Source organism: Brachycentrus maculatus, unplaced genomic scaffold (genome assembly GCF_059751285.1).
Source record: "Brachycentrus maculatus isolate JH-2025_06_01 unplaced genomic scaffold, ASM5975128v1 h1tg000119l, whole genome shotgun sequence".
Classification (NCBI taxonomy): Eukaryota; Metazoa; Arthropoda; class Insecta; order Trichoptera; family Brachycentridae; genus Brachycentrus; species Brachycentrus maculatus.
Genome location: NW_028280872.1, coordinates 2030703 through 2045286, shown reverse-complemented (window position 1 = coordinate 2045286; position 14584 = coordinate 2030703). Strand labels below are relative to the sequence as shown.

Here is a 14584-nt window from a genome sequence, read left to right as displayed (position 1 = left end):
GAGGGAAAAATAACATACCGCAACTGTAAAAATTATATTTTTTCCCTTATCACATTATTTTCTCAAGGGGAATGTACAAATTGTTAATGTAACACATAAACTAGAACTGAACGCGGGTATCCAATAAGGATCTTTTGGTGGGTTACAATCTATGTAATTATTGGTTTGCTTCTTTCATGATCTCGGATTATCTGCTACAACGCATGTCGGAGATAATTTGGTCCTTTCCATATAGTCGGGGTCGTCCTTTGTAGTTTGTGCCTTTGTACATGTCTTCCGCGATCGTAGAAAGCAGGCCTGGGTATTTTATACTACACAACTGGCTCGTTGTTGTGTAACTTTATTAAGTAAAAAATTTAGACTCTTCTGCTTTGCTTAATAACTCATTTTTCCAACCATCCATTTCCAACAATCCCCAACATGCGTCTGTAGCATTACATTTCAAACGCCTCCAGCGCCCTGTTCTGCCTGCCTGATAGTTTCGCTTTCAGATTAGGATTTCAGCTTAGTTTTATTTTAATTTTTAAACAATTTGATAAAAAATAATGAGGATTAGTATTTCAACATGCGTTTTTTGAGAATTAAATTAATTATTTATAATCTTTCTATGGTTACAGAAAATACATTTAATTACAATTTTTGGTAGGTACCCATTTCTTTATTTTATATTTGTTTGATTCTGGCAACATTAATATGTCCGGGCGATTTCTTGACAAGTGACAGCCATTACGCCAGGAGTGGTAAAATTTTGGTTACAAATACGAATAGATCGGCGGCATGTCAAAATAAGTGTACAGTGAAGTTTTTTACTCTTCTTAAAAACATACTTAAAAATATTGTACGAGTGTTTCCTCCGCAATTACCTACTGTAAGTTTTTGCGCAATAAGTGTCAAAACATATTCAACTTCGAATATTTATTAATATTATGTTATTTTAAATTAGATGAAGCAGAAAGGACTATTTTCTTCATTATGTTTATATACTGTTGGATCGTTAGCGGTGGCAACGGGATCCGTTCTTATGCTAGAACCTGAAGACAAGTAAGCTTTTTCAACTGACATATTGAACACGTTATTTAATAATTTATTCATTTGTTGTGAGTAAAAGTGAATCACTTTCATAATTGACTCTCACTTTTTTTCAGGATTTCAATCAACAGAGGATTGTTTATTTTAGCGTTAGGATTTATATTTTTTCTCTCTCTTTTTGACTTTTTAAACCATGTGGCGCTAAAAACTAATTCTGGACTGAAAATTCGAAAAAAATACCAGCTAACAATGTCGGATGTTTTGGATATCAGCAATAAGTAAGTTACTTAATAATGTTAACTAATGTTTTATAATTTATTATTTAAGTATTTTCCTCCATAGTGTAGTGGTTAGAGCTATGCTGGAGAATTTTCAAGAGGTTCAAAATGAATATTAGTGATTTTTCAGTCTTAATATTTATTTAATATCACCATGGACTGGTAAAGAAGCACAAGGCTGATCACCTTTCCTTTGTGTATTTAACAATCAAGATAACACTGCTTCTGTATGATGCGCTGCCCTATATACCACAGGATAAGGGTTTGAAGAAGATTATTACATGTTACGATTTTTAATTGAATCGTGGGTATTGAAAAGCGCCTCAATCTACTACTATAATATTGTCAGGGACAAGAAAAATACCAACACATCGCTTTCAAGATAAACTGTTATTTTTTTTAGGATTAGTAGAATATTAGGTTTATGTTTTGCCAGTAGAAAATGTAACATATTGTTTTTTACGTACATTAGGACAATATTTGAACATATGCACTATTTAATTATACAATTTAGTTAATAATGTATCCTCTTCTCTTCTTCATGAGCTCTCTTACCTCCACTGCTGGATATAGGCTTATTCCCCATCTTTCCATTTTCGCTTGCTGCTTGCAGCCAGTTTTTACCCCCCACAGTGACTATGTCGTCGGACCATCTCTTTTTGGGTCCTTCGACCTTTTGTTCTCCCAAGGTCTCCATCGTATAAATATCTGGTATAAAAATATTTTACTTTGTCGATTCTTAGATTTTATTTATTTATTTAATGCGAATACATGTCAACAATTATATTTATATGTATAAGTAATATAATATACGTAAATTATAAACATTTCCGTAATATCTCATTTAAACAAAATATTTTTTGGTAAGGTTTAATAACTATGAGTAGAATGTTTCAACGTTTTAGAATTTAGTACATAAACCCTGATGATGACAAGGTTCTTGTCAAAACCGGTTGGATAAAGTGTACCAATAAAAAGTGGTTAAAGCAAAGTTGTTTTATTTTATAAAGTTTATAAAATGTGCCACAAAGTATCTGCGAAAAACATTCAAGAAACAAAAGTTGATTTATTTGTTAATTTTAAGAATTTTTTCCCTTTGAAAAGCAAATGAATATTCACCATTCTATCTGTTTTGTTAACGGTTTTGAAAAACAACTTTTGCTTTCATGAAATACTACTAAAAAAATTTGAATTGAATTTTTCTTGGTAAATATAATTTTTTCTAAAAATCTATTGTGACATATGGATTGCATCATTTTCAAACACTGTATGATGCGGAATGCTTCAAAATACATATCACAATGGATTTTAAGAAATATTGGTGTTTACTAAGTGAAATTTAATTTAAAAATGGAAAGATATTTCCACAAAGTGACTGCCGAATCAATTAATGAATGAATTGTTTTTATTTGATTTGTTTTTAATTTTCACTATGTTTTTTTGCTTCATCGTTTTATCTCCATCTTTGTTATGAGGACATTCTGACTCATATGAGTATTGTGACTAATCTAATTATAAAGGTACCTAAAGTATTCATCATCCCACTGTTAATTTTCTTATATTCATACAAATAAATATGTATGAGAATACTACATTACATTGACCTTAGGTGTCATATCTTTGTTACAGAAGACAATAAAAAGAAATAATTACTCAATCCATTGAGATGGAAGCAAAAATATTACTACAAAACATATGCTATTTAAAAATTCTTTTCAAAGCAATTTTATCATTGTTCGTAATGTAACATTATGTAAATGTTTATTGCTGTTATCAGTTTATATTTTCGCAAAGATTATGTAACATATTTTAAATAATTTTGTTATATAGTGATATTATCTGAACTCTATGTTTTTTCTTTGTATCCCAATGTCAAAACACCAATGATATGAGTCAGGTGACTTGTGTTACTGACACATATCATAGAGATAATACTTGATACAAAACCATAGATTATAAGTAAACCAAAATAGCTTGCGGGCATGGGGGGAGTAGGTTCGGGGGGGGGGGCAGGACCATATAATGGTTTAATTCTAGTCCTAGTAATTATCTGTGGATTAGACAGAGTAAGACAATTTAGTTGGAGATCATAAGCACCAAAACTAGACATTTAAAAATGTCCAGTTTCACATCTTCTTCTACCCTTATCCACACCCAATGATGCATAGGGCACTGCATCGCATTGATGCAGTATTATCTTGATTGTTACTTATATGAAGGCAAGATGATCACTCCCTTCGCAGACCAGTCTAGGGTAATAGTAAATAAACATTACAGTGTAAAATCACTAGTATTTATTTTACACCCCCTCTCTGGGAATCGAAACCGAGACCTCGAGCACGGTAGCTAAACACGCCAACCATTATACCACGGAGGCGAACATCTCAGTTTCTACATGTTTCACATCTAAGGGTTGGGTTTTGGTCCCGTGGTTAGTGTCACGAACTCTTGAGTCAGAGTTTCTGGGTAAGAACCCACTCTACCATTTGATACCTATTTTTTATAATGAACCGCTTAGGTTCATATAATAGTATGAACTTGAAGGATTTTTGCAAACAATAAAAACACGAATATTTCTTTTTAAAAAATAAAAAAAGTATAACTCATCATGGCGCTAGGTATAGGGCATTACTATTCCTTGCTTTATGCATTAATTTTAAATCAAACACAGATTTTTTGAGTTTACTAAGTTGTATTTGAGTAACAAAAACACATAAAAAATTTATATTGTGACAATTGTTTCGCCTTGTTAGGGCATTATCATCAATGCCCTAACAAGCCCTCCCTATCCCTTGCACCTGCAGCAGAATTTATTGTTATACTTATTAACACACTAAGGACGGGAAAGGTATTTCTATCTGTTCAGTCGATTGATGCTTAATGACGGAAAGGGTATTTTTACCTTCTGTGCCGGCCTCATTTCAATGGCAGAATGCTATTATGTTTTTAAACAAATATTATGTACCAATCTCTTTGTTAAGGTCTTAACTAGATGTATATAATTATCAAATCCCGTCACCAGCGGTCCGCAAGCGTGAAAAATACCCGTCCTTAGTGTGTTAACCGGATCCACGCGGCTCGCATAACCGTTTGTGTTTTTACAAGACATGCCCCATACGCGGCTGACATAAGCGTTTGTGTTTTCACTTTGCTCCAAGTTTCGAACCTCAGTTCAACTTGGAGGGATTTTTTCATGGTGTGGAACTTTGGATAAAATAATACGTCAATCCTCGGCCTTATGACATCTGTTGAAATATCTGACTAATAATTTGTAATATTACAAGGATAAATAAAACAACAGATCCCTGATTTTTCTTGCGGTCGGTAATTAGTCCGCGCCATAATCATGCCCTATATCTGTCTCACTCTCGACGCTACGCATCGCCAGTGGGTAAGAGTGACACACGATGCGTGCTTTGATTTATTTATGTTACGATCTAATTTGTTTATATTACGATATATTTCAAGAATAATGTGACACACGTGTATTATAGAGTACCAAAAAGGCACAATGAATCCCATTGAACGTTTTTATTTAGGAAAATAAATCGTTTCATAACTAAATACATGATAAAAGTAATAATTTAAAAAACGGCAAAATACAGCCGCGCGTCTCTTAGGAACAAAGTTAACGCGTTTAAAAGGTTAAGAAAATGTTTCTATAATGCCAGCTGTCTTTAATGATAATTTATCTTTTCAGGGTTGTCTCCGCTGTCCAGGCAGCATTGTCATGTGCAGCCGGTACCGTAGTCTGCATGTGGTCGTGCACACGGAGTTTCCTGCACTCCTCGCACTTCATGTCCGAAGCTTACGCGTGGTTCGGCGCCGCGTACTTCTTCTACGACATCTGGTCCATGTACAAGGTCCACATCAGCATCGGCATCCCGACCACCTTCACGTCCGAGAAGACATTGAAGAAGATATCCGCCAATCAGAAAAGCAACCAATCGAAAGAATGCACTTCTGGCCAGCACGGAGGCGACGGTAAAAACGGAGTCTTCTCAAATGACAACGGAAGCCAGGAATTGAAGCAAAAGGGGGACTTTAAGGTTGTCCAATCATTCTTCTCGTATTGCAAAGACCAGCCCATTATCATAATGCATCATTTGTTTATCGGCGGATTTGGTTTTCTTGTTATTGTCGTAAGTATTTTTGTAAATTACCAAATATTCGATTGTCTAAAATTTCCTTATATAATCATAATATACAACAGTATATAAACATTTTTTCTTGTCTTTATAATTATGTGGAAATAGAAAGAATAGATCCTTTTATCACATTTTTTAAAAAATTGCTTAAAATATTTTTTTTTATTAAAAGTCTGTTCGATATTATATTTATAAAATGATATTTTAATTTTTAATCTGTAAATGGAAGTACATTACGCTACAAAGGAAATCTTGCAATTTATTTTACATGGAAAGGCGCACTTTTTGGCCAACCTCTCATAGATAGGTATGATCTCTATTTCATCAATATTTCATCACCAATAGTCCATTTCCCTATAAATTCAGCATCTGTTCTGTCACCTATTTCACATCAGAAAATTTCTAAGCGAGAATGGAGTGAATTTTTTGAGTGAGAATGATGTATTTTAGTATCTTCTTCTGTGGATTGGTTTGCAGCAACAAATGACACTTCCTTCGCCATTCCGGTTTATTATGCCCCACCTCCTTGAGCTCCTCATTCGTTAAACTGCCCATATCCTCATACAAGTAGCAAAGATATTGTAGTATAGTAAATTATAATGGCAAAAATCATCCTTCATTGGATGGATTGCCAAAAAAAAGCCTAGCATTCTGTAGTCTAAAGATTAATTTATAGGAGGTTCAAAGAGTTTTTCTTGTTGCAGTATCTGCGTGGAGGGCTAGGCGACTGTGTGTTTGGTTTTGTGTACCTCATGGAGCTGTCCACTCCGTTTGTGTCCCTGCGGTCGATCCTCAGTCGGATGAAGCTGAAGGCATCGCAGCTGTATGTGGTGAACGGCATCGCAATGCTGATCACCTTCTTCATCTGCAGGATCCTGCTCATCCCGTACCTGTGCCTCTTGTACAGTCAGACTATCGGACTCCCCTACTGGGAGGTGAGTGAGACATTTTTTTACCCTATTCCATCTATTTTATATTGCATCATGTCGGTTGATAGATTCAAGTTTTGTACAGACATTTCTTGGCGGTACTCCATTTTATATAATAAAACAACAACCACTTTGTAGTTTTTTCCGCTTTTATTTTATTTGACCAGTGACGTAATTATCGACGAAACCTGGCACTTGTTAGATAAAATAAAAGTGGAAAAAAACTCTAAAGTTATTGTTCTATTATATATTTGTTGATGTTAAAATATAAATGAATTTTGGATTTGGAATCTTTATTGTGTAATATTTTGTTCCTCATATCGTTTAGGCAATCAAAGGCCTCCCGACTGGCTGTAAGATCTCCATCTCCATTTTGCTCTTCCCGCAATTCTACTGGTTCTATTTGATGATGAAGGGCGCTACTAAGGTCTTCTGCACTTCCAAGCCTGCGGCTCTCCGAGACACGGCTGCTGAAGTCAGCGCCGAAACTGTTGTCAACGCTACCAAGGATCGATTAACGACCAACAGGTCATCGCCAACCAGTTGATTAAGAAAACTAGGTCGCAACCCGAAGAGAAATAAAAGATAAGCCGTTGCTTTTGTTGATAGATGACCATATTTTTTGTATTGACATTTTGATTGTAATAAAGTCGCATAAGGTTTTATCCGCAACGTGATATTCCGTATATTTTACTAAATTTTTTGATCAAATTTTGAATACTGATAAGACATACGGATCATTGGCACTTTAATATCAAGTGTCAGCGCTTTAGGATTAGATAATGTGATTGTTTGAAGGTGACATTCTAGTGTTTGCCATATCTAACTTCCACGAAAGTCACTCGGCAAAAGTTTGTCATTAACCCTTTGAGACCCAAATTTGTTTTAAATATATAGAACAGCGTTCCATTTGAGATTTTATTTCTCTTTAACAATTTTTTTTATTTATTAGAAAATTATAGGCATTGTTTATTTCCTCAATTTAAAGAAATAATATTTTACTATTTTATGATATTATTCCACTAACAAATCAATTTCCACCTCCGTACCGCAGCGGTCAGCGCGTTTGGCTACCGTGCTGGAGGTCCCGGGTTCGATTCCCAGGGGGGTCAAAATAAATATGGCCGATTTTCACTCTCATATTTTACTTAATATCACCCTGGACTGGTACAAGAAGCGCAGGGCTGATCACCTTTTCATGCAATTAACGATCAAGATAACACTGCGTCACTACGATGCAGTGCCCTATGCACCATTGGGTGCGGATAAGGGTTAGAAGAAGAAGAAGAACAAATCAATTGAGTAAGGTAGCTGACCTTTTTTTCTGCTAACTGTTTTGTTTAATCATTAAAACAATAATAATAATAGCTCCCAACTCGCGCCCGGGGATATTGTCTTCAGCATGTGGGGCTATCTATGAGTGCGCCAACTGAACCCCAACTGAACATGCCGATTTTGGACTTAATAATTGGAGCATTCACTGCGCACTCTGTATCCTCGTTACTTCTTTTGTGCCGGTTGCGTGCAGAGACCTCATGAACACCGTTCACGGAGCTTCTCCATCCATCTCTGTCTCTAGCCCGCGACTCCCAGTCACTATCATTCACACAATGTGTTTTGAGTCGATGACCAATATATCTTAACACATTGTAGTCGGGCGCTTCGAACAATAGACTCTAGCCTATAGCGGGTGTTTTTCGCGATTGGCGCAAAAATATATCGCTTTCTTAAAATTGACACAATTTCTAAACCAAATAATATTTTCGATTGAAATTTTCAAAGAAATCATATATGACATTTGATCATCAAAAATAAATTATAATCATAATTTTTAATTAAGTATTCCGTATTTCACAATTTTAGAAGCATTGTAAACTATAAAAAATAGTCTTCCCCTCCGAGGTATCATTCCCTATACAATGCTAATATATTCAAATAATAACACACCAAACAGTAAACAAAACAGTGCGAGCGGTATGAAAAATAGTCCAATACGTGAAATGACTCAAACTAAACTTGAGATTGAGATCGCATAAAAACTCTAGATTTCTGGGGATGCCTTTACAAGCGACACACTAGCCAATCTGGACAAGACATCTCAAATAACGTCAACAGACTATCGCCTAGCACCCAGGTAGCAGATTACCCTTCAACGCGTTTTATTTCACGCTGATAACAAACCCGTATATTGCCGTTTCCCGCCGATAACCGACAGTCGACAAAAACGGCATTTGCCGTGTCCCGCAGTTGACCGACAGTCCGCGAAAAACGGCAAATGCCGTGTCCCGACGACAACGTGTTAATAACCATGATAAATTCAAATCTATTTATTGTATTTAAATATTATGAATACTGTTTTAAAATGACAAAGAACTTGTTTTTCCACAATGCCAGGTTTACATTGTTTTTTTTCTTCTTATTATTGTTAGTTACACCATTACTATGACGCTGTAGATTACAAAAATAAAAAAAAAATATTTTAACAATGTTATCCTGCTGGATATAATTATGATGGATGTAACAATTAGACTTTTTTGTTTGTTGTTGAATAAAAAATATACTAAACAAATCTGTTCTTAGTTTAAAGTTTTTAGTTAAAATCTAACAAACTTTACTTCAACACTTCAAAGGTGTAAATAAATGACACAATTCATCGGAATACAGATATTACAGCGATGGATATTACGAATCATAGAGCGCCCGCGGGCAGTTTGTGTGTCCATGAGTGCTCTCGGCAGCGAACGAGTTCAGTGCGAAACTCTTAATTCTAATGCGATAGATATTAATGACAATAGAAATTACGAAATAACTATAAAACCAAATGACAAAATAATAATTCAAATTAAAACACCATGTATAATATTCATGTAAATTGTATCATTAATTTGGGTCTCAAAGCGAATTATCGAATTAATATTGGGAAGTGCTTTCTAAATTACGATATGGTGCCGCTTGTTGTTTGCCTCTGATGATAAGACTTGGGATTATGCGACTTAATTATAATTTTAGATAGTTGAAAGTGTTATTAAACTGTACAGTAAAGAGATATATTTATTTTCCACATTTGTTGATTAATTAATCTTAATGGAGACCTAGTCTGGCTGATGTTAAGTATAATAGTCTTGGATTATTTCATTCATTCAAAGAATCCATCAGTTTTGTAATGTCTACAAATAGGATATCTGGATTTGAAACATTACCTTTTGTTTTTTATTAAATTATTGTTTGATAATTGAAAATACATATTTCTACACCTAATAATATAATAATTGTTTATTCCGGAATTGGTGATTTGTTTCTGTGTGAATGTTTCAAACGTTGATCATTCATCTTATCGTAATAACATTACAGTCAACCTTGGTTATAATAAAACTAGATTGCATGCTATAACAGTTTTAGTTTACCCATTCGTACATAATTTATCCACCCAATCATAATTTATTTCTTAAGACCTATTTATTATTGAAAATAATAAGTATGTTGCATCTTAATGTATACCTTTAAAAGATGCGCCTTTCAAAATATATGTCAGCAAATTTACAAAATGCTTTTTCGAAAGATGGCCGACAAATTGTGACAGTTCCCTATGTGCTTGTTAAATTCAAGTTTGACTGTATGTTTATGTGCTGTTCCTAAAGTTTATTTACCCGCATTCAATTTTTGAAGGCATTCCGATGAACAATGCTCGCTGCAAGCGAATATTATACCAATAATATTATACTGAATTACATATATTTAGTATACATACATTCTTCTTTTTCTTAACTGCGATATATTGATGCATATGTCTAGTTTGCAGTATGAAAGCAAGACGATCTTGCGCTTCTGATGCCAGTCTGGGGTAACATTATAAATTATTATTATATTATTAGGTTGAGTCATGAAAACTTTCCATTTCAGCATACGAATCTGTAATTCTCGAATACTTTGGAATGTTTGAAGTTTAAAAACTTCATTTTCAAACATCAATGATCGTCCTGGTATTCTAAAATGACTGATTTCTTAATATGTGAAATTTAGTAATCAAATCTTTTGCAAATTTCATGAGTAAATTTGTTAGATTGAAAAGAAGTATTTTCATACTTTAAGTCAAACCAGGATCGATTTCCTGCCAAACAATTTGATTTGAAAATTGTCTAATTAAATCAGATGCGTTAAATGGTTCAACTTATTTTGCAAACGGTTGAATTTGCAAACCGGCTTGTTTGTAAATAATATTATTCCTGAGTTCTTTTTCTGATAATTTTTCAGAAGTCACCATGTGTGTTTTATTTTTAGTTTTGTGCGTGTGTGTGGTAATTTATGTGCTTGCATGTTCATGTAACTAAATGTTTATAAAACCTATATAATATAGATGAGCCAAATATAAAATGTAATGTAATATTTGTATAAACCCTTTTTCCACATTCTCCTGTCATAATTATTTGAGTAATTCCTCAGTATCTGTGGTACAAAAATAAATATGTAGATTCTTCTTCTGGCCTCTACCCACACCAGTGATGCATAGAGCCCCGCATTGAAACCACGCGACGCAACTCGGTTATTGATCATATGAATGCCGCGAGTGATTAGTTTTGGATGTATTTGATGCGATAGAGATGACGTAAATGAAGGGGCTCTGGGTGAAGAACATTGTTGCTATATGGAAAAGACTATGATGAAGGAGGAAAAGTAGTGAATGGAAAAGGAGAATTGCAGCATGGCTAGTTGCATACCCACTCTCGTAAGCTTGTGCGAACTACCGCGAACATTTACAAGTCTCTTGAGGAACTTCATAGTTAAGATATTTGATGTGTAAATGTCAAAAGAACAACATATTAACTGCAGGCTGCAAAGAAATGCATGTCTCTGCAGTATTCGTAAAAGATTTTTTTTTAATGCCAATGCTTTTTTCTGTATATCTAGGCTAATAATGATTACTGTAACCTTATCTCAACTGTTGACAAAACGTGCTAACAGTATTGTAACTCGGAAAGGTGTTAAAACTATCCGGGTTTTGATTTATTTTGTTTTGTTTATTAAATAATTACGGACGGCCGAAACTGGATACTGAGGGATCACTATATCTGACATTGTTTGTTTTGTGTAAAAATATACGCATTTGTAATATTTTTCACTAGTTAAATATTATCGCAATTTTATTTCATACAGATAAAAGTTTGAATTTTTTGTGGGTTGATACACGAGAAATGAATGATAAAACTAATCTTATATTTTAAAGACTTATTAATATTTATGAATGTAGCGAACCAATGTAGCTACACATAAGAAAATATAACTCTTACACTTAATACCATGTATATAAATTGTTAAACCTCTGTAATATTCTGAATTAGTCTTAAAAATGTCTTGTTGGTATTGTAAAAGCAAAATTGTATTTTATAATCAATATTTTATTCAGAGTATTTACTTTATCTGTCGTGTGTCAAATTGTTCCAGAGACTAACTTATCGTGGCGTTGCTAAATGTCTGAATCACTAAACCGCCAGGTTTCAGTTATCATAAAGTCGTGGTAAACTTTGTTGAGGAAATTTAATACAGCCAGCCCTTACTAACATTTTAATCGATTCCCTTACTTCATCAACTAAGCTAAGATAGCTCATTAAATGAATTGTAGAAAATTAACTAGAGATTTTTGCAAGGGGTGTAGTGTCTTCTTCTTTTTCTTCTTCTTCTTCCTGACTACATCCCAACTTACTGTCTTAGTAGACTGCTGGGGTCAACTCTCCCCGTTCTCAGGTTGTAGGTCCATCTGTCATGGACAACGTCACCTAGGCCATGCCTTCGAATCGTGTTATCTTTCTATCAAGTCGGTAGCCGTATAATAACAGTTGCATGTTAAAGTGTTTCGTTTCTTAAATAAGGAGTGGCCGTATTTTATTTTCAAAAAATTAGTATTATGAAATAATTTATTTTCAACCCTCATATCCGTTTTTTTGTTCATTTTGTCTCAATAATAACTTCAGCGGTTGCTAACATTATTGTTAATTTGTAAACCATCTCTATTCAGGTAAAAGTCACTAAATAACAAATGCTGCGATGAACTTTTTCTTTCATAACGCTATAACAAATTTTGCACTTGCAGTTTGCAATTAATTCTGTAATTTTTGGTTGGGTCATGTTTTATATAAGGACATTGAATTTTATATAAGGACGTTTCTTATTTACCGTGTCAACTATATTATACCGGGATGGGGTTGATATGGTCATTGTCAGTAGTAAAAGCTTAAATAAAACACATTATTTATCTTCTTATATGATAGATGAGATTCATACTAACAGTTATTTAAATGAGAACAACATATAATTGTCCTCACAAAGAGGTCTGGATTGATAACTAATTAGTAACTCGAGTTTTACAACAGTTAGTCCAGACAGAATGTAAGGCTGTTGTGTATAGCTGTTATTTCCATGAATTTGTCATTTCACGGAATGTCTTAATAAAGTTTAGTGGGGAGTGCTACGGGCACAAAAAGACAACCAAAGAACTGCTGAGTGACTTTTTTTAGGTTGATATGCCAATGTTTCGGACCAAATTACAGCATCTAAAGATATAATTCAACAAGAAGTATCAAAAGGTACCAGCTTCTGAATAGCAATTAAGGCCTTAAAGATCATACGTACTATCATAGTAACGTTGAGATGTAAATGATACCTGATCCTTGACTGGTTTCCAATAGTCGATTCAGTGTTATGAAATGATATCCAAGTATTGGAAGCAACTGATTAGCCTGTTTAAGTTTGTAGTTGGAAAAGCGACTGAATTTTGAGAGTAACGGTTACTAAGTAAAATGTGGTGCTATCATATTTGAAGTGTCAATATGCACTTTCACATTTGTGTATACAAGTCGGACGATTTAAAGAAATATTTTTGGCTCATTATTGAAAACAAACCGAGGAAAGTTATTAGTGAAATTTAATTTCACTTTATCGTAATGTGTATAAGATGTTAAATTACCAATTATAATTTACCAATTGTTTAATGTCGTACGTAGTCAGCGCTTGTGTGCATAGTCTTTGGGTAAATTTATTTTATGTTAAAATTTACATATGCTTTTAATAGTAGAACTTGGTTTGATGTAAAAGTAATGTTATCGAGATGTTTCCCATTCAAATAAGATATTTTTACTCTAATAAGAGTATTTCACAATAGAGCGAAGTTAATGACTTTTAAAAATGATTCGATAACATTCACAACTTCATCTGAATGGCCCCTACTACTCATTTATTTATAAGGAAATTTTCTGAATTTTCTCCACATCATAATTAATGACAAAAAATTCTTGTTAAACTTTAAAAAATAAAATAAAATATGCACAATTTTTATTTAGTTGAATGTTAAAAAGTTAATTCATTATTATATAACAAATTTAAAATGTGTTCACACCTGTATTTATGTAAGTTTAGTTTATTTATTCCTTAGTTTAGTTCCGCCTTAGCAAGTGGGGGCCATTACTAATGTTGTTTTATTTCATATTATGTTATAACTGCTGGTACACTCAATCAAGTAAATTGACAAAACAAAATGGGGGGCATTCCATTTTTAAGTGTGCACATAATAAAGATAGAACTTTGCTGCCACTGGAAATCATATAAAAACCCGATGGCTCCCCTTTTTAGTTGGCAAATTTATTAGTTTATTGTGTATCAAGCATTATATACAATTGCTCAATGAATCATTTCAAACGCACATCAACGCAGTAAATCAAATGAAAAAGAAAGAGCTTATAACATTTTTAGATTAGAGAAGATTTCAATGTTTATAAATGGAATTTTGTATAATGTATATTTTTATGTAGTCAGGGTAATTTTAAAGTGTTTTAAAAGGTTAGTTTTTTTAATGTGAAGCATGTGAACTGTAATATCAACAGTTTCTTAGGATAATTTTGTGAATGAGTATTTTGTGTCCAAATAACTAATCTATGTTGGCTTTATAGCATATAGTATAATGTTACATGTATTGAGAGAAAACTGTGTGTTTATTTGTTAATAAGGATAAACTTGTGGTATATTTACTATCAAATATCGTTTTCAGATGAAAAATTATGTTATAAATATTTTTTTCATTAAATAATTTGCTTTTCTGTAGTAAAGGCAAAGTTTTTGTGATTATAAAACAAATAATGCATTGCAAATAATAATATTCCTGCGAAATTAACCTTATATTGTAATTTGTTATTTTCATTTGAAATACTTTAAT

The 14584-nt window shown here is 33.3% G+C and overlaps 1 protein-coding gene across 1 annotated transcript; it reads left to right on the top strand.

Moving 5' to 3' along the window:
* The first annotated feature begins 690 nt into the window (after positions 1-690).
* Positions 691-7678, top strand: LOC148309640 (TLC domain-containing protein 3A). Its single transcript, XM_088259737.1, has 6 exons — positions 691-868; positions 944-1041; positions 1146-1307; positions 5008-5449; positions 6160-6390; positions 6713-7678. The coding sequence occupies exons 2-6, from the start codon at positions 944-946 to the stop codon at positions 6929-6931; spliced, it is 1152 nt and encodes a 383-aa protein (XP_088115863.1). The 5' UTR covers positions 691-868; the 3' UTR covers positions 6932-7678.
* The last annotated feature ends 6906 nt before the right edge of the window (positions 7679-14584 follow it).